This window comes from Bison bison, unplaced genomic scaffold, assembly GCF_000754665.1.
Source record: "Bison bison bison isolate TAMUID 2011002044 unplaced genomic scaffold, Bison_UMD1.0 scf7180017864519, whole genome shotgun sequence".
NCBI lineage: Eukaryota > Metazoa > Chordata > Mammalia > Artiodactyla > Bovidae > Bison > Bison bison.
This window is the reverse complement of record NW_011495072.1, coordinates 6,877,561-6,898,832: the sequence shown is the minus strand read 5'-3', so window position 1 is coordinate 6,898,832 and position 21,272 is coordinate 6,877,561. Positions and strand designations below refer to the sequence as shown.

Genomic DNA, 21,272 nt, shown 5'->3' with positions numbered 1-21,272 from the left:
CATGGCCACTAAGCAAAAAAAAAAAAAAAGGCAAACAAAAAACAAGCAGATTTTAAGAAAAAGATTCTTCAGACCCTTCAGAACTGTAAGAGACTAAATTTATATTGTCTTAGTGAAATGGAGCAGGACCATATGGTCCTTGCCACCCACCATGTCCTATGCCTGCCTTTTGCCTTGGAAAACTTCAGTCAAGAATAAGTTTAATCAGAGAAGTGAGAAATGTGGGAACAAAGGAAAACAGTCAGAGGAGACTAAATAATAATAATGTAGTCATTAACCACAATCAAGGACTTTTAGCTGTTTCTCAAGGGCTATAGATAATATTCTGAGCCATATCCTGTGAGCTGTCTTGTAGATACTAAAACCTCCGGATGGAAAAGTTAACTACATGATGACCAGACTGAAACAAGAACCTGAGCTGCCACAATTCCAAGAATTGACTGCAAAGAAATAAGTCCACCCTGAACTGAAGATTAACTGTACCTAAAACCATCATGATGATGCTAGTCAGACCACTGATGACCAATCTGAAGATGACTGTTAGAGATGACTGTGCTATTTCTGCATGGAGACCGCACCCCCCGCCCCCCTACACCGTCTATAAATGCTCTCAACTCCCTGCTTGTCAGGGTTGGGGAAGTCAGCCTTTGGACAGATGTCTGTACTCTCACCACACCCCACCCCCTCCACACAACCCCAGTTGCTGTCACCTGAAATAATGGAAACTTTCCTTTCCACCTGCCCACAATGTGGGAAAACCAGGTTCAATCCCTGGGCTGGGAAGATCCCTTGGAGAAGGAAATGGCAATCCACTCCAGTATTCTTGCCTGGAGAATTCCATGGACCAAACAGCCTAGTGGGCTACAGTCCATGGGGTTGCAAAGAGTCACACATGACTGAGAGACTCCACTTTCACTTTTCCTTTCCAGCAACCTGGCCTGCTTATTGGCTTTTGAGCAGTGAGTAGCAGGACACTGCCCCTCCACCCCCCACACAAACTCCTTTCAGTAATACTTAGGCACTATGTTTTGTGGTAACTTGTTAACTTAGTTTTAAAAGAGACCTGACTAGAGAAAATAAGAGTTCAAAGAGCAAGCATCTTAGAAAGCTCCAAATTAAAAAACACAAAGGGGAAAGAAAAGTCGGCAAAAAAACAACTTACAGGAGTTGTCAAGTGGTCAGAGAGGTGTGAAAAAAACCGAGAGAGCACAGTATTATGAAAATCAAAGTAAGAAAATACCTCAAGGAATTTGATCAAAATGCTGCTGAGACTTCTAGGAAGATGAACATGAAAAATGCTGACTGGTGACCTTAGCAAGAGATGTTTCAGGGAAATTAATTATGAGGCCAGAAACCAAACTGATGTGGAGATACAAGGAAATGGAGACAGCAAATGCAGACAATTCTTTCAAGAAGTTTGACTGTGAAAATAAGAATGGTTTGTGGTTAGAGAAGGACACAGGATCAGGGAGAAATAGGATGGAAAGACTAAGCAACCCTCAATAGGGTGTATAAGCTTTCAGCAGCTATATAAGAAAGTACGAGTTGCCCCACTACTCCATTAAGAGGATATTAAAAAACTTCTGGATTTTCACTAATAAGTTAAAACTGGCATTTTAGTAGTTTTAATTTCATTTTCTTAGGAATGAAGTTGCATGCCTTTTCAGATAACAGGATTAAAGGGCCATTTGTATTTCTTTTTCTGTTAAGTGTCCATTTGGAATGCTTATTTTTATACTGTGTTGCTAGTATTTCTCTTATCTGTTAGTATTTCTAGAGCTCTTTATAGTTTAGAAAGGTTAATCTTCTGTCGGTGATACAAATTTGTCTTTTGACCTTGTTTATGTGATTTTTGGTTTTGTTTTGGTCATAGTTAAAAAGACCTTTGCCACTCCAAAGTTATGAAAGAACTGGCACACAGTTCTTTCATGGTACACAGTGATACCAATACTAATATACACTCTAGACACCCTGCTGTCCCAGCACTACGATCTCTGTCACCAATGACTTCAGATGCTACCGTTTTTATATATCACATGTCTATATGTATTTGGGTCTATTTCTGGACTTTTCTGTTTCACTGAACAATGTTCACAAACTAGTCTATGCTTATTTAATAATTAAATCTTTAAAATATACTGGTATCTGATAAGGCACTCCTCCATCACTGCTTTTCTTTTTCAAAGTTCCTATCTATTTTTTCACATAAATTTCCAAGTCAAAATTGTCCCAGAAAAAAACAATTACTGGGGTTCTTATTGGGATTATGTTCGATTTACAATTTAGGGGAATCATCATTTGATGTTGATTCTTCTCAATCCAAGAATGTGATATATCTTTCCATTTATGTCTTCTTTTGTGTGATGCTTTAATACTAATGCAGAGTAGTGAAAAGGTAAAGAAGGCTGCTAGTTAAGGTAGACTGAACATATGATTTATTTTTATTCCTTATCAAAACCCCACTCAATTGAGAGTAAAACAGAAAGGCTATAAATTCCAGAAGCTCAAACAGAAGTGAAAATGATAGATACAAGCTATCAAAACATATTCTGAAGGTAAAAAATGTATAGAATCAGCAAACTGAGAACTTTGAACACTGAGTACAGAAGATACCTCAAAAGCAAGTTTGTGCTACAAACTCATGGAAAGGCTAAATACCACAGAAGATGGGAAACAAAGCACAGAACTAAAACAATGAAGATGGGTTTAAAATCTGTTTACAAGTCATTCAGACCCCTCCACGTACTTACCTTCCACCTCCCACATCCAATCCTTTTCCTTATTCTATCTATATTTGTGGAGAAAATGGACAAGAGGCTATAGAAACAAAACTACCAGGTACAACTGTGAAAGTGTGAAAGAAACCCTGTATACTGAAAAGACAGAATTAAAATTCCATATAGTTTAACAATGAATCACCTACCTATTTCCATAGTTCAGTTCCAAGAATTCTAGCAGATAGGGGTACAAGCTACTCTACTCCTCTAGCAAAAATGTGGTAGATTCTTAGCTGTAAAAATTAAAAGCCCCAAAGAAAAGATCTCGAAATGCTAATAACTGGAGTTTTCTGATAATGACATGGCCAGAGTCCTTACCCAGTCATCATCAAATGCTAAGTCCCATCTACAAGTTGATGAGTTTCTGATCAGTTTTGTACTGATTCATATTTAAATATAAACAGATGACCAGACCTTTGAAGAAAACATCTAACATTAACAGAAAATTAAGACAAACAAAAAGAAACTTGATGAAACAGACAACTTAGAGATAAAAGAAATTTCAAAACAAGTATAATTAATACCATCAGAGAGATGAAAGATGATACTGCATTCATGAAATAAAAACAGGAAAGTTATTTTTTTAAAAGAAGAAAAAAAGCAAAAAACAAGAACAAGCTCTTAAATACAAAGTAGTACAGCTGAAATAAACCAACAGGAGAAAAAGAAGATAGTTAAATCTCCCCAAAAAGTAGAATAAAAAGACAAAGAAAAATAAAAGGATTGATAAGAAAATTGGAGGTTCAATCCAACTCATAAAAGTTTCAGAAGGACAGGAAAACTGAGGTAAGGAAATTAACAAAGAAGTAACAGAAGAACAGAAGGATCATTCCCACACTGAAAAAACCTAAATGTTCATCAGAGTGAACAACAAGAAAAGACTCATACCAGTGAGACCTGAGAAAAACCATAGGGGTTGGAGGTGGCCTTCAACTACAAAGTGGTGAGAATACATGTGCTTATTATTCTTTATACCTGTTTATCATTTATTTCATAAATTAAACATTTTAAAAAGCAAAAAGAGACCCATCTCAAGGCACATTATTCTCAGTGTTTTGAAATTTTTTAGGAAGGAGGTTTTGAAAGCTTCCAGAGAAAAAACAGGACACCTTGACTTTGGATTTCTCAGTAGCAACACTCAAAGCTTAAAGATACTGGAGCAACATCTTTATAAATCTGCAGATAAATGATCTCCAACCTAGAATTTCATATCTACCTGAACTACCAATCAAATGTAATGGTAGAAGAAAGACTTTTCAGATATCTGAGTCACTGAATTAAGGCAACAAAATAGTCACAGACTCCCAGAAGAGAAGAAAAAGGCAAACAGAAATCCCACTATATACGTGTACAGGATACGTGGGATGTATACAAGATATATACACCTCAGGATAAATCTCCAAATATATTCTTAATCCAACACAATAGTATTACAAAACTGCAAACATGCTAAATGCTCAAAAACAAGAAAATAAATTGATATAGTCACACATACACACACACAGTGGTTAAAATAAATGAATCTGAATTACATGTATCAATGTAATTCTAAAAAGCAATGTTGAAATTTAAAAAAAGCAATGTTGAACCAAAGCAATGTGTAGAATGATACATGCCATTTATGACTTAGTGTTAAATCACACAAAATTGTTACATAACATTGTTTATATGTGCATACATGCATAGCAAAACATTAGACGATAAATACTGAAATAAATCTCATAAAGACTGACTTCTTGGGAGAATAAAAATATTCCTTTAATTAAAATGAAGGAACCATATAAAGCAGGAATTCACTTAAAATAATCTGCAATTTTCTTTACAGAGCAATGGAAGGGGGAAAGGTGGGATGGAAATGAGTAAAGATCCTAGGGAAGTAGGTATAGAGTTTCTGTTTGGAATTATGAAGTTGTTTAGTGTTTCTTACACTTGCCTGATCACAAGAATCAAATCACTTGAGTATTTATCTCAGGTCTCACTCTAGACAGAATGAATCAGAAATTCCAGGAGTGGAACATGAGATTCTAAATATGTGTCTGGAACTAGCAAGCCCAGATTATTCTTAGGATCTGGCATGTTTGAGAAACTCTGGCCTGGAAATGGTACTTGAGAGCAAAGAACAAATTGAGTTCTACCACTTCCCAAAGTATGTGATGGGAAGGAAGAAGCAAGTATAATGAGAACTGGAGGGAGGTATGTAGAGAACAAAGAACAGGAAAAAATAAGGCTGCTATGGAAGCAAGAGACATAATGCCAAACAGGGAAAACTCACCCTCTAGTAAAATCAGAAGGCAAAGCAAGTAGGGGAGGATAGTTTGTACATAGGAGGGTAACGCCCATGAGAAAATGGTAGTTAGCTTTGGATGTATTAAATTTTTAAATGTATTTATACTACCTATAAAAGTTGAAACAATTATATTTGAATATATTTTGCAATATATATTGCTCTATGTCAATACATATGTAGTCCTTTAGATCATAAACTTTATAAAGTTACCCTGTATCAACTGAGTGTTAAATAACCTTCAGCTGTGCTCCCCAATAATACACCTTGTAATAAGGATAGCCATAGATCAGTTAAAAATTAGAAGACAGTAGCTTTACTCATAATAGCCAAAACCTGGAAGTAACCAACAAGTCCTTTAATAAATGAATGGATAAATAAACTGTGGTACATCCAGGCAATGAAATATTATTAATATTTAGTCCTAAAAAAAAGGAAAGTACATCATGTGAAATGCCGGGCTGGATGAAGCACAAGCTGGAATCAAAATTGCAGGGGGAAATACCAATAACCTCAGATATGCATATGACACCATCCTTATGGCAGAAAGCAAAGAGGAACTGAAGAGCCTCTTGATGAAAGTGAAAGAGGACAGTGAAAAAGCTGGCTTAAAACTCAACATTCAAAAAACTAAAATCGTGGTATCCGGTCCCATCACTTCATGGCAAAGAGATGGGGAAACAACAGAAACAGTGATAGACTTTATTTGGGCTCCAAAATCACTGCAGATGGTGATTGCAGCCATGAAATTAAAAGATGCTTGCTCCTTGCAAGAAAAGCTATGACCAACCTAGACAGCATATTAAAAAGCAGAGACATTACTTTGCCGACGAAGGTCTGACAAGTCAAAGCTATAGTTTCCAGTAGTCATGTATGGTTGTAAGACTTGGACCATATAGAAAGCTGAGCGCCAAAGAATTTATGTTTTTTAACTGTCGTGTTGGAGAAGATTCTTGAGAGTTCCTTGGACTACAAGGAGATCAAACCAGTCAATTGTCAAGGAAATCAACCTTGAATATCCATTGGAAGGACTGATGCTGAAGCTGAAGCTCCAATACTTTGGCCACCTGATGGGAAGAACTGACTTATTGGAAAAGACCCTAATGCTGGGAAAGACTGAAAGCAGGAGAAGGAGATGACAGAGGATGAGATGGTTGGATGGCATCACTGACTCGATGGACATGAGTTTGAGCAAAGCTCCAGAAGTTGATGATGGACAGGGAAGCCTGGTGAGCTGCAGTCCATGGGGTTGCAAAGAGTTAGACATGAATAAGCAACTGAACTGATCAAATCATGATGAGCTATCACACTGGCTATCAATGAGCTATCAAGCAGGCTTCCCTGGTGGCTCAGATGGTAAAGAATGTGCCCTCAACGTGGGAGACCTGGGTTCAATCCCTGGGTTGGGAAGATCTCCTGGAAAAGGGCATAGCAACCCACTCCAGTATTCTTGCCTGGAGAATCCCCATGGACAGAGGAGCCTGGTGGGCTACAGTCCATGGGGTTGCAAAGAGTCAGACACAACTGAGCGACTAAGCACACATATTAACCCATGAAAAGCCACAGAGGAAGCGTAAATGTATATTTTACTAAGTGGAAGAAGCCAATCTGAAAAGGCTACACATTATATGATTCTAACTATATGACATTCTTTTAAAGTTGAAACCATGGAAACACTAAAAAAGATCAGTGGTTGGCAGCAGTTAGAAGGGGAGAAAGGGAAGAATCAGGCACAGCACAGACGATTTTTCGGGCAGTTTGAAAATTCTCTGTATGTTACCCTAATGATGAACATATATCATTATATGTTAGCCCAAACCCAGAGACTGTACAATACCAGGAGTGAAGTGTAATATAAACTATGAACCTTGGACGATTACGATGTTATCAGTGTAGATTCAGCAATTAAATTTATCACTCTGGTAGGGAGAACAGGGGGCTGGGGGCGAGGCGGTGGGGAGGTGGGCTATGCTGATAATGGGAGGAACTAATGCATATGTGGGGACTGGGAGTATATAGGAAATTTCCGTACCTTCCTCTCAATTTTGCTGTCAAAACTGCTCTAGAAGAATAAAACAAAACAACTTCTTTTTAAAAAAGAAAAACCTAGTAGAACACCAAGCTAGAAATACACAATATGGAAAAACCCCGAGGGGAGGAGAAGTGGGGGGGAGGTGGTGAGGGGTGGTAGGATAATAATTACTGCATAGAACTCATCTTTCAGGAAGAAGCCTTTTCGAGCTGATTGTTTAAAAAAAGCAGAAAGGAAAAAGCTAGCCAGCAATCTTCCTAACCTTGTGACCTGTGAATAGAAAGGCACTCCCACTTTTAAACATACAGTAAAAAAGCAGCATGAGTCAAAACGAGTCTATTGTAAGCTGTACTTAGAATGAGAGAAAAAAAAAACAAGTCTACCATTTTTATGCTGTTTTATAAAGTCAGTTAACTAAAATATTTATTTCTTCTTTTATGTAACACACTGTAGTTCTTTAAGAGTTTCTCAGTTATTTACCAAGCTACAAAGCACTCTTCTAGTTCTATGCTCTCTTTTTTAAAATATTTATTTATTTATGTGGCTGCCTTGGGTCTTAGCTGTGGCATGCAGGCTCTTTGTTGCTGCTCACAGTCTTCTCTAGTTGCAGCTCTCAGAATCAGTTGCCCTGTGGCAAGTGGGATCCTGGTTCCCATACTTATTGCAGAACTATCACACTTCAAAGTCGAAACCATAAAAGAAAAGTTTCCAAGTAGCTAATAATTATAAGAAATAACATCCAATCAAAAAAACATCATAAATTATATATATTCCATAGTTTTTTAAGAAGAAAATACATTTCCAAGTGAACACTAATTTTTCTCCATTAACTGACCAAAATATTTCACAAACACAAACTTTTGGTCAAAACTGTTATTTAGCCAATGATTATTTAAAACTTAATTTGACCTGAATAATCCACAGAATTATAAAAATACCATATTATCAATATATGTGTAGTATTTTAGATTGGAAACTCAACTTTACAAAATTATCCTGTTATCAACTTCTAACAGGTAAGTAATCAAATTTGAGAATCAGCTTCAACTGATATTTATCATGAACTTACCTCCTTCGGGGTTAAAACATTTGACTTTTTTTTGAACCGTAAAGGAAACAAGCACTTCCATGTGCATCCTAGCTTGCCTACCACACTAATTTAAATACATGAAAGTAACAGAAGCTATAATTTTTCTTGCACATAATAAAACCTACATTTGAATTTTACTTTCTCCAGCCAGAGCCAGTAAGTTCTAAAGTAGTACTTCTCAAACCTTAATATGTATATGAATAACCTGAGGATCTTGTTAAAATGCAGATTCTGACTCAAGACCTGGGTAGGGACCTGAGAGTCTACATTTCTAGCAAGCTCCCTGGTGGTGCCAAATTTATTCACAGAGCAAGTACCAAGCTTCTTTAAAAAAAAAAAGCATAATTTACACTATTTAAATGGCCATTGTTTGCAAAGCACTGGTCTAAATAATATTTCCAATTAAATTCCTAATTAAGCAACCTAACACTTTTCTGTCCTTATCTTACTTGACTCCTAATATGGATGTGATATTTAAGCCCTTCATCAATTCTTAAAACCTATAAAAGTTGTACTGTAACCTTCCCTCTACCTCTCTTTTTGAATTCTTCCCGTGTTCCTAATACATGTTGGTGCATCAAAGAATTCCATTCACAGCTTCATCTCTTCCATTTCTAATGCTGTCCCTGGATCATCTATATATGCTAATGGTCCAACTTCTGTATCTTAGGTCTAGATATGTCTCCCCGTCTAAGATCCATATATCTTACTATCTAACAGAGAGAAATTTCTGTTTGTCCTCACAAGCACCTCAACATAAAATATCTCAAATTAAACTCAACACCTAGAAACCAACTTTTTCAATCCTGTATTGACTTTGTCACCACAGTCTGCTCATTTGTCCAAACCGCATTTTAATACTCCATTCTCCTCCCTCACCAAGTGCAATTAATCCCATCTTCTAATTATTTCTCAAATTTCATTTCTTCCTCTCTAATGTCAATATCAGTTTGGACATGGATCATTTCCACTCTAGTTACCACAGTAATCTAACCAGTCTTCTTGCTTTCACTCTCATTTTCCTCTATTTCACCCTTCACAATACAGTGCAATCTTTGCAAACATAACTTGATAGCACTCTATTAAAACTCACCAATGATTCCCCATTTCCTTCCGAAAAAAGTACTTTTTTTAAGCACATCATACGAAGCTCTTCACAACTGATTTCTGTCTCTCTCTCCAGTGTTAACTGCCCTTAACAGTCAGCATGTACTCTTACTATGCATGTCAAGCTATTTGCAGCTTCCTGAAAGCGCCCCATTCTCTAATGCCTCCATGTTTGCACAGGCTATTATTCATTATTCACTATGTTTAAGATGACCTTATTACGCTAAGTAATCTTCTTTCAAGACTCTATTCAAGCATCACATGCTTTAAAATGCCTTTTCTAATCACTGTAAGTCTGAGTCAGGTAACACCACAAACTGTGCTCCCTCTATTACAGGGTTTTGCCTATGCATTACGTCTCTTCTAATACTTAAAACTGTATTATAATTGCTAGTTTATTCATCTCTTCCACTAGGATTGAGCTCATCACTTAGTCCTTTTAAGAACAGACTGTGCAGTACATGGTAAGTTCTCAACAACTGTTTGCTGAATAAACTGTCTTGAAATATAGTCATGAATAATTATCATGGCTACATATTTAAACTATAAATAACTTCCATTAACTGTATCTCTAAGGTAATAAAAAATTTACTTCGCTTTATTTTTAACAGAAATTCATAAGGCTTAACAAAACACAGAATTTTGAAAAACATTACAATAGTTTTCTGAACACTGTATTAAAGTGAGATATTATAATTTCACTAACCACAATATTTAGACAAATAAAAGCACTAGTTTCATCAGTGAGGGAAGGAGAATTGGTAAAACAATGCATCTGTCATTCCCGTGGCATAGGTTTGCACACTGTTTCTTTCTGGAGGGGAGAGGGAGGCATGTTGCATGGCTTATGGGATCTTCGTTCCCTAGCCAGAGATTGAACATGGGCCCTCAGCAGTGAAAGCACCAAGTCCTAACCACTTGGCCACCAGGGAATCCCCTGACCAGTATTTCTACTTAACTAGCTACATGACCTTGTTACAACAATGAACATCTCCAAGCCTCAGTTTCTTCCATGAAAAATAGATAAAACTGCTTACCTACCCCACGACAGATTATTTCAAATAGTAAGATATGAACATGAAAGCACTGCTATAAACCCCAAAATGCTAAACAAATCTGAACTACTATGTGAGGTTCCATCCCAACTGCCAAAAATTTTAGCTGCAAATTCATAGTTTGACGGGCTATGATAATCTCCCATACCCACACCTCATGTCTCTCCAATGACTGAAATTCATAAATAAAATTAAGTGCCAGGATCACTGGAACACAAGACTTACTTAATAGCCCTCAATATCCTTAGGTGATTGAAATGACGAATAATATTTGTTATGTTCTTAAAAAGTGGCTACTTTATAAATCTCAAAGCAAATCTCAAGGTAAGTTGTTGGTACAGTCATTTAAATTTCAGCTCCATTAAAAAAAAATTAGTTGGAGGACAAAAATCAGCAGGGAATATTTAGAGATATTTTATTCTATTAATTATTTAGACTGGGTACTGTCTATTGACATATAAGCTTGATCCACTAGAGACTAGCTAATATGAAAGTTAAAAAAATCACCATTAGAAAACCAAGATATTCCCCCCACCCCCAAGTTTCTGGCTTATTTCTCAGATATGTCTGCTGGTCTGTCAACTACAATAGAAAATTTGCTGCATTTTTCTAAATGAAAAAATTGATAGAGAACAATAATTCTGCTCTCAGCAATATCCTTCTTTGTTAAATAGGGACTTAGGAGGATTAAGAACTATATTTAAGAGAATTATTTTCAGTCCCTTTTCCAATATTTATAAAAATAGGATTCCTTAACCTTCAAAGGGCAAAACTCCTTTTAAAAAAAAATAAAAAGAAAAAAGAAAATCTACTACAAAAGTCAGCACTTCGGTACCTGATTGTGGTAATAAGGCCAAAATCCAAGACGAAGCCCTTTATTGCACATCGTGTTCCAACATCTTGGGCAGCCCCATCTTGCGACCTCTCCAGATTGGCTGCTCCTGCTCTCTCTACTGTAGAGAGAACTTCAATTAGAGAAATTCTGAAGCTCATAAATCTAAACTGGATACTCCCCTCATTGGAGGCAAGGATGGTAAGAATCACTAAAAAGATTCAAGTCAGAGAAGGTTTCATATAAATCTAAGTGGCTTGAAACCACTATAATGCAGGTGGCTGAGAGTCTTGTGATGCAAATCTATTTACTTAAAAAAAACCTTAAGGAAAAGAATGGCAGCAAATTATTAGATAACCTGAAAAAACAGGTTATATAATCATAAATCTCTAAAAAGTGAAAGTCTCCACTAAACTAGTGTAGAATTTATATCTATAATACAAATTATAGCTGACCATTCATGTTTAGAATCCTTATGAAAAAAGCAAGCAAGAACAAAACTAGGACACATTATCAACTTCTTTTTATGCCCTAAAATAACTTCACTGAAAAAATGTTTGGTTAAAAACCACTGGTTAGGAAGGAGAGGTTTCCCTGCTGACTTAAGCCTAGCTGCCCAAGCAAGGCTTCAGAAAATGTCTTTACCTACTATAATGCATAGGCAGAAGGAGCAGAGGCTATGGCGGTCTTCCTAGTGACACTTCCAAGTCACATAAATGGGGTATGTTTCTGGGATAGACTGCCAACAAGTTACTGAAAGAAGAGAAACAAAAACAGCAAAAACCTGACAAGTAGGCCAAGGCCTTCACGTGTTTTATCATGACATAAAAGGTAAGTCTTAACTAGTCACTCTGAGGCTACCAGATCTAAATCACATCATCCACACTAATATTACCCAATTTACAAAAAACTGGGTTGGTTTTCAAGCTGGTTTCCCATAAAAATTTGTTCCACAAAAAATGACGTAAAACAGGTATAAAGCATTTCTTAGACCAAGCAAGTAACAAGCCACACCCCAAAGCATTTCAGCAGTTAAGATTTTTTAACTAGAGTTATAAACAATCTGAACCACCTCTACCACCGTGAATTGTAATCAAAAGTGTGCCGCTATGTGCTATAGAACAGAATGAAGTTAATACTTCTGAGGTACTGTAACCTGTATCTACTAAATAATTTAACAATGATTTTTACCTTACCTGAGTGTGAAAATTTGAAATGGTGGTTGTTTCAATATCTTTCTTGCCCAGAATTTCCATTTTCACTGGAGTGTTGGGGAAATTAAAAGCAAAGTAGTCCAAGAAGTCTGGGAGATAAGCAGCCGCTCCATGCACTATTGCTAAAGCATAGTAAGCAGCATTTTTCTCGTTTTCACTGAATGTCAAAGCAAGAAACTCCTCAGAAAATCTCTCCATCTCCATTGGAGACAAAAATGAGAGTTCATCCATGTAAGCATGAAGGACAAGAGCACCACCATTGGACTGGTGTTCCTCATGAATAAAGTTGCTAAATTTAGTACCTGTTTTTAAGAAATTTCTACGAATAGAATGTTCCTGGTGAGTCATAAAAGGTGTTTGTACTCCTTGGGGTACCCGATATTCTTGCATGCCCAAATTTAATCGACACAGCTGTTCATCTTTCAGATACCTGAAGGACTCCTTATTAACTCCTGAAGTGCTATTTATTTGTCCTTGGGTGAGGATTTCCTTACTGATGCGGGTCAGGCCAGCACAGATGGTTTGTACTTCCTTATTGTACATTTTAAGGCGTCTTCCTCGCATATCTTCTCGGTGTTTCTTTTTCTTTTTCTTCTTTATTTTCTTCAAGACAAAATCATCAGCTCTCTGGGTTTTACCATTTTCATCTGGTGTTTCTGGCCACAATAATTAAAAAGAAGTTAGTTACTAGGCCTAGTGTCAACATACAAGCTTCTTAAGGTATGCAATCTGAAATTAAATAGTCTGTTTTCAGTTTCTCCCGAATTTGTCATTATAATTTACATGTTTATAAAATGAGACAAAGATCTTAAAATATAAAAATATTCTGGATTGAAGACTTTGCTAAATAATGCAAAGGTAAGCATATAACCTAATATGATTTATAATCAAAACGAAAGATAACTAAAGATAAATATCTGAATAATTTCACATATACCATACTGTATGGAGTATCTACTCAGAAACTGTAAAATCTAAATTAAAGCTTGCCATAATTTGCTGTTTGTCTATAAAACTAGTACGGTACATACAGGCGAAGCAAACAAGAACAAATTAAGCTGTAACATCATCATTTTGCCTAACAAATTGGCAAGTTTGGGGGGTGGCAGTCTTATATATTGTTACTAGAAATATAAATTGGTACAACTCTCATGGAGGGCAATTCAGTATCCCCAAAATGAATATGTACAAAGCCCTGAAAATATTTATAATTCTTGGTCTCATAAACTCCACCCCAAGTAAAAATTACTCAAGAAAATAAGAAAACAATAACTAAGAAAAGACATGTAAGATATGGATGACAGTGTTATTTAGGGAATCCCCTAAATGACTAACAACAGGATATGGATTAAACTCTGGTACTTACATACAAACTCTGGTATTTAAACTCTGGTATTTACATTAAACTCTGGATAAAATACTACCCAACCATTATAAATTATATTATAGATGAAAAGAACTGACAAATTACAAGGTTATGAAATGCTTACATTGTCACATTTCCAGAAAGCCTTCTCTAACAACTCGTCCCCACCCAATCTGGACACCTTCTACTACATGCTGCCTTAATACTGCACTTCCTCTATTATATAGAACTTACCATATTAATTGTCCACCTTTTCTCTAGACTGTAAGCAATACACATCTTACCTTTCTTTCCAGAGCATCTAACGTATGTATAATCTGATCTTATTTTTATAAACATTCATTCAAACATTTATTAAGTACCCACTATATGCCAGAAACCCTTCTAAGCACTAGAGTTACAGAGTTGACTGAAACAGATCTTATCCCTCCCTACTCTCCTAGACCTTATATAGTTGGACTAGAAAATTAACAGTATGCTACTCTAGATGCTATGGAAGCTCTCTTTGGAAGGTGACATTTAGGCTGAGCCCTAAGTAATAAGACAAGCTAGGCATATTTTCTAAGGAAAAATATTCTAGAGAGAAGCAAAAGACCTAAAGAGAAAAAAGTATGACCAATCTATATATATTCTGTATATGTACAACACAAAACAATATCTGAGAAATAAACACCAAGGTAATAATGGCAGTTATCTAGGCTGGTAGGATTATAAATGTTTATCTTTCTTCTTTTTGGCTTATCTTTATTTTCTAATTTCTACAATAAATGTACATTACTTTTATAATTTGAAAAAGTACTTTTAATTTTTAAAGGATTATCACAGGTTGATAAAACCCAAAATAAAACAGCATCTGTATGTACTAGTTGGCAAATAATACTGAAAGAAATATTGAGTCAATTAGTCAATCAGTCCTGAAAGAGATATTCAGGACTAAATACAGGTATAGTCCTGACCATCTTTTCAAGCTTGGAGTGGTATTTATTGTATAGAATTTATCCATCCAAAAACTGTATTTCTGACATGATACAGTAATTCAATGTTAAGACTGATACTCCAATTAATCCTACTACTAGATCTAGGACAAACAAGTTCAATAGCTTTTACAGTAAAGAATTTACTTGTTATAATATGTAAATGTATGACAAATCACAGTACTTAATACAAAATCATTCCAAATCATCAGATATTACAATAGTTATAAAAACTTTCTAAAGAAAATATTTAAAGGTACAAGTCAGACTTTGAAGTATACAGATACCAAATGACTTTCTGTTTAACAGAAATAAAAATTAAAATAAAAATTTAACAAAAATAAAACCTTTCATTTGCAACTATCACTTACGAGTAAACTGAAATCATATATCAAAATATAATGTAATTAGATTGTTTAAAGTTGCAAAAGGAAATCTTGGAGAATTCTTAAAATACTTAGTAATTTATATTTTTTACCAAATAAAATTAATCTAATACTTTTCTCATATATCAAATCAGTAATTTGGGCAATCCTCCCAAGCAACCAAATGTTAATGCCATTAAATATAAAGGTTAGACCAATTTTAAAATAGTCATCTAATTATCCTCTGCTAAATGTTTTGGCAATTTCACAGGAAAAAAATAAAAAGAAAAAATACCTCTGAATAGGTCTTGTTATTTTAAGCTTCAGAGGAGGCATTTGGTATGCAGAAGATGAATTGTGACCTAGATCTGCCACTGAAATTAACACCAAGAAGAAGCTGCCTTGATTGTAACACATTTTCTATACCACCAGCTTACCAATGGTATTTCTATGATGGTCAAGTCTCTACTCATTTATATGAGAACCATTCAATTAGTCCAACACAGTCCATCTCAAAAAAAACCACTGCACAAGGAGATGAAAAGGGCCTTAAATTGATTGCAATCTCATATTTCAAACATATAAGTTTAAAATATGAAATAAATGTCAATCTCCTCACTAATCCTATTTTTCAAATTTTGATTCTTATCTAAGGCTCATATAAAGAAAGCCTGCATTTATAGAAAAATTTGAGACTACCTGTATCATACTATGAATTTTCACGAATAAAATTTATTTTTGTATTATTGTGACAGCAACTAATTAAGAATAGCATACATACACAAAATTGTTAAAAGTTATTGCAGGAAGTTAGTCACTGTTGCTTTTAGAGAATGATACCAAAATTATCTTGCCTTGCATTAAAAATGTTATTTAAAAGTCAATGTCTTTGCAATAAATATATCAAATCAATGCTGTATACCTTAAACTTACACAATGTTATATATCGATTACATATCAGTTTTTTAAAAAGGGCAATGTCTAAAGTCTTCACAATCCTTCTATTTCTAGTAGAGAGTTTTTAGTTTTCCAGAGAACGTATTCAAGTGTATTTCCCTACAGTGGAAAAGTTATTATTTATTGTCATCAGATTAAAGAGAAGTATGTAATGCTACAGAGGAAGATATACATTTGAGAGATAAATTGCTGGCTGTCTTTTAAAGAAGGGCATTATAACTATAGATTAATACATGACACTATCCATAAAATCCTTATGTATGCTAATACCATTAATATATTATCAACTATTAAATAGTATTTATTTAACATCACTATTGAAAGCCTTCATTAATGCAAAAAAAATTACCTTGTTTCACATTACAAAATTTAAATTCATCAACACCGTTCTTATGCTTGAATTATTGCTTAGAACTGAAAAATAGGTAATATCCTCAATTTCTAAAAATGATGGTGGATAAGCAAAAGCAAACCAATTATAATTTTTTAAGGTGTGCTGCGATTCATGGGGTCACAAAGAGTTGGACATGACTGAGTGACTGAACTGAACTGAACTGAACTGAATCATAATAAATAAAGGCTAACTTTCTCAAATAAATACTCTTTGGTCTTATTAAAAGTTCTTCCAGCTCCATATAAAAACCTGACTCAAAAGGAAAAACAAAAAACTGCAGATTTGGAAGGCCATCATGTTAGTAATCACTGTACACTTAATAACACTGCCTTGTTTTACCCACAACCCCTCTAATTATGGTGTTTAAAAGTGATTGGCTAGATTTGAATCCCTGTCCCAACACTTCCTAGCAGTATTACCTTTGCAAGTTAATGTCTTTGTATTAATACCCTGTTTCTCACTGGTAAAATAGGAGGAAATACAGTATCTCCTCATAAAATCAGTGTGCAGAGTAAATGAAACAAAGCATATAAAGTATTTAGAACAGTTTCAAAACATGACAAATACTCGATATATAACACCTCTGGGAAAGCTCATAAATTTCCTTAAACTTTCATTTTACCACATAAAACATTATTAATACTAGTATCAATTTCAGAGTTGTGTAAGAATTAAATGAGACAATGAATATAAAGCCCTCATTACAGTATCTGACACACAGTAAGTCCTCTCAACACCTTTATCACTTTCATAATAATATTTTATAACATTCTTTGAAATAACCGGTAATAATTCTGGGATATCAAAACTAGAGCTAGTGGTGGGCCACAGACAATCACATAAAAGGGAGAGATATCTCTGAAAGAGGGAAAAAAACTATTATTAAGTGTCTGCTAGGGATCATGTGTGTTTATTTCAATCTCCAAACCAGTGAAGGAAATATATAAATTCTTTTTACAGAGAAGAAAACAGAACTTGAAACAAGATACGTTACTTCTGCATGTGTGTATGCTCAGTCGTGTTTGACTCTGTGACCCCAGGGACTGTAGCCGCCAGGCTCCTCTGTGCATGGAATTTTCCAGGCCAGAATACTGAAGTGGGTTGCTATTTTCTTCTTCAGGGATCTTCCCCACCCGGGGATCAAACCTACCTCTCCTGCATTTCCTGTGCCACCTGGGAAGTCCATATTACTTAAGTCACAAAGGGAACAGGTGACAAAATAAATTTAAACTCTTACCTGTCTGACCCCAAAATTCCTCTTTCTGCCTTCTCTCTCCCTATTCTCCCTAGATCTATTCTCCCTAGATGATAAAATTAAAATTATCTAACTACAATCAACAGACCTGAGATGGCCTGGAAGAACCTCCAATAAATGGAGCATCACACAGTCAAACAATATTTTACTGAGTGCCCACTACATGATAATTCTGCATAATCACAAAAATAACATTATTAAGGTTATATAAATATGTCCTTAAAGGCTTCTTCTTCTCTCTCTAGGTAAGTAAAGAAATGTATCAGTCCCAGAAGGTATTGCTCTGATAAATGAGATTATCTATTTATCTCAGTTCTCTGTATGTGCTATGCTGGGCTGTGCTTAGTCTTTCAGTCGTGTCTGACTCTTTGTGACCCCATGGACTGTAGCCCCCCCAGGCTCCTCTGTCCATGGGGATTCTGCAGGCAAGAATACTGGAGTGGGTTGCCATTTCTTTCTTCAAGGGATCTTCCCAACCTAAGGATTGAACCTTGTGCCTCCTGCATTACAAAGATTCTTTACACTAGGGCCACCTGGGAAGCCTGAGCAACTCCAAATGTCTGAGTCAAAATTCATAATTAACTCACACACGAATTTGGATTGAGTACTGTTTGGCTGGTATGTAGAAACGTGTCTCTTAGCTGAATGGCCTTCTTCAGAGATCAGCAAACTTGTACAAAGAGCCAGAAAGTAAGTCTGCAGGTCATACTGTCTGTCCCAACTATTGCCTATACTACTACAGTGCAAAAACTCTGAATGTATACAATACATCTGAATGAGAAGAGTGGTGTTCCAATAAGATTTTATTTCTAGACACTGAACTTGAATTTCATATGATTTTCACATGTCATATATTTTTTCAAGCCAATTAATATGTAAAAACATTCTCAGCTCATAGGTTGTACAAAAATAAGCAGTGGAATTGATTTTTGACAAAGGTACAGAAGTAATTCAATGAAGGAAGCACAGTCTTTTCACCAAAAGGTGATGGAGCAATTAGATATCATAGGCCAAAAAAAAATGAACCTCAACCTAAACCACACATATTATACAAAATTTACACAAATGGATCAGAGATTCAAATGTAAAAGTTGACATTAAAAAAAAACTTTTGGAAAAACAGTAGAAGAAAATCTTTGGGACTGACATCTTGGGACCTTAGACGTGACACCAAAAGCATAATCCATAAAAGAAAATCAATACATTTATTGAAATAAAATTAAAAATGTTTGCTCTCTGAAAGACACTGTTAAGAGGATGCAAAGACAAATAACAGAGTGGGAGAAAATATCTGCAAACCATTATTCTGATAAAGTATATACAAATCTGTAATACATGAATTCTCAAAACTCAATAAAAAAGCCAAAAAATAATAATAAATTAGAAAATGGGAAGAAGACATAAAGACACATTTTACTGATGAGACTATATGGACAGCAAATGATGGCATGGAAAGATGTTAAATATCACCAGCCATTGGAGAGATTCAATTTCAGTCCATGATGAGGTATCATTACACATACTAAAACAGTAAAATAAAAATAGTAACAATACCATATACTGGCAAGGATGTAGAGAAAATAGATCTCTCATACATTGCTGGTGGAAATGTAAAACGGTACAGATACTTCAGGAAATAGTTTGGCCATATCTTCAAAAAACAAAACCTAAACATACATTTGCCAGCAACTACATTCACAGAGAAATGAAAATTCACGTTTACACAAAAACCTGAACATGAAGTTCACAGAAGCCTTGTTCAAAATGACCAAACTGGAAACAACCAAAATGTTCTTCAACAAGTCACTAGTTAAGCTGTGGATATCCGTAACATAGAACACTACTCAGCAATGAAAATAAGTGAGCTATTGATACATACCACTTGAATAGATCTCAAGGACATGCTGGATGGAAAAAAATCTCAAAAGACTGCACACTATATATTCCATTTATGTAACATTCTCAGAATGATAAAAGTATAGACACGGAGAACAAATTAGTGGTTTCCAGGGATTGGGGAAGGTGAGGAGACACAGTAAGTTCTAATATTACAAAGACAGAGCACAAGGGAGATTTTTGTGGTGACGGAATAGTCCTGTACCTTGACTGCAGTGGAGGTAAACTAATCTACAACTGTTAAAACAGCACAAAATTATAGGCACACCACTGTAACAATGTTAATTTTTCTGGTGTTGATATTATATAATAGTTATGTAAGATGTAACCTCTGGAGGAAACTAGTGTAGGGTAAAGACCTCCCTGTATTATTTTTGCCATTTCCTGTGAATATATAATTATCTCAAAGTAAGTTAAAAGAGTTCCCAAAAATCTGAGGATAAGGGAAGATATAGTTCTATAAATAACAAGGGTCGAGCAACTCTCCTTATTAACCTTAGAGTTGTTTCAAGGACCAAGCATAACAAAATAACAAAAAGCAGCTTTTACAGTATCTAATAACAGCCAAACATTGTTTTAAACGCTTTCCACATAGTGTCTCACTTAAGCTACAAACAATCTTACAAAAGAAATATGCTATGCTAAGTCGCTTCAGTCCTGTCGGACTCTGTGCGACCCCATAGACGGCAGCCCACCAGGCTCCCCCGGCCCTGGGATTCTCCAGGCAAGAACACTGGAGTGGGTTACAGAAGAAATACCTCAACCTTATTTTACAGATAAGAAAACTGAAACTGAGGTAGCTTAAGATAATTTGTCCATAGTCACACAGTAAGTGGTGGAGCCATGATTTACACTCAGATTGATTCCAGAGGCATGCCTCCAGCATATCACAATACCAAGTATAAAGATATTCAGTGGGAAAACAAAAGGTATCCATCAAAGTGTTGTGCAAAAGCCTGGATTAAGCAAAGGTTAAACCAGTTTATTTTCTGCAAGATTCTCAGAACTTTTAAAATGTCAGTGTGTGTCATGTATCTAGAAGGCTATTATATTGTTTTTTCCCTCAATGTATCTGACCAGGGAACCTTTCCCTCCAGAATACATAACCAAGTCTCATTCAAAAGTCAAATTGTTTAAACTACAGTTATTGTGGTGATCATTTTGCAATGTACACAAATACTGAATCATTACTTTGTATACTTAAAGATAATATAATGTTACATATCAGTTATATCTCAATTTTTAAAAAAGTTAAAATGTTTAAATGACCTCACTATAACCCACTTTTCCTTCAACACACTGGCAAACCACAAATGCTTGGAGCTGTACTGTACAATGTGGTAGCCACTAGCTGAAAGGAACAATTTAATTAAAAAATAATTAGAATGAAATAAAATTAAAAATTCAGTTCCTCAGTCACACGAGCCAAGGCTTCAAGATTTGTCTGAAGGGCCACATACTAATGGCTACCACACTGGGCAACACATTTATGGAAAACATTTTTATCACGGGAAAAAAGTTCTGGGAGGCAGCACTGGGTTAAAGGTTTGTTTTTGTTTGTTTTTTAGACACGGCCTCTGCAATTTTCAGAGACACACACTGTGAATTATACATGCATTTGCTGCTTCCCCCCATAAAAGGAGGCGAAGTCAGAAATTCTAAATGGAACTGGCT

General features: G+C 35.4%; 1 protein-coding gene across 1 annotated transcript in view; it reads right to left on the bottom strand.

The window, feature by feature from the left end:
- RSBN1 (round spermatid basic protein 1) overlaps nt 1-21,272 on the bottom strand; it is a 43,807-nt gene that overhangs the window by 20,094 nt on the left and 2,441 nt on the right. Inside the window, exon 2 of the mRNA XM_010830784.1 lies at nt 12,374-13,047. Within this exon, the coding sequence (XP_010829086.1) occupies nt 12,374-13,047 (674 nt within the window). The remainder of the gene's footprint in view (nt 1-12,373; nt 13,048-21,272) is intronic.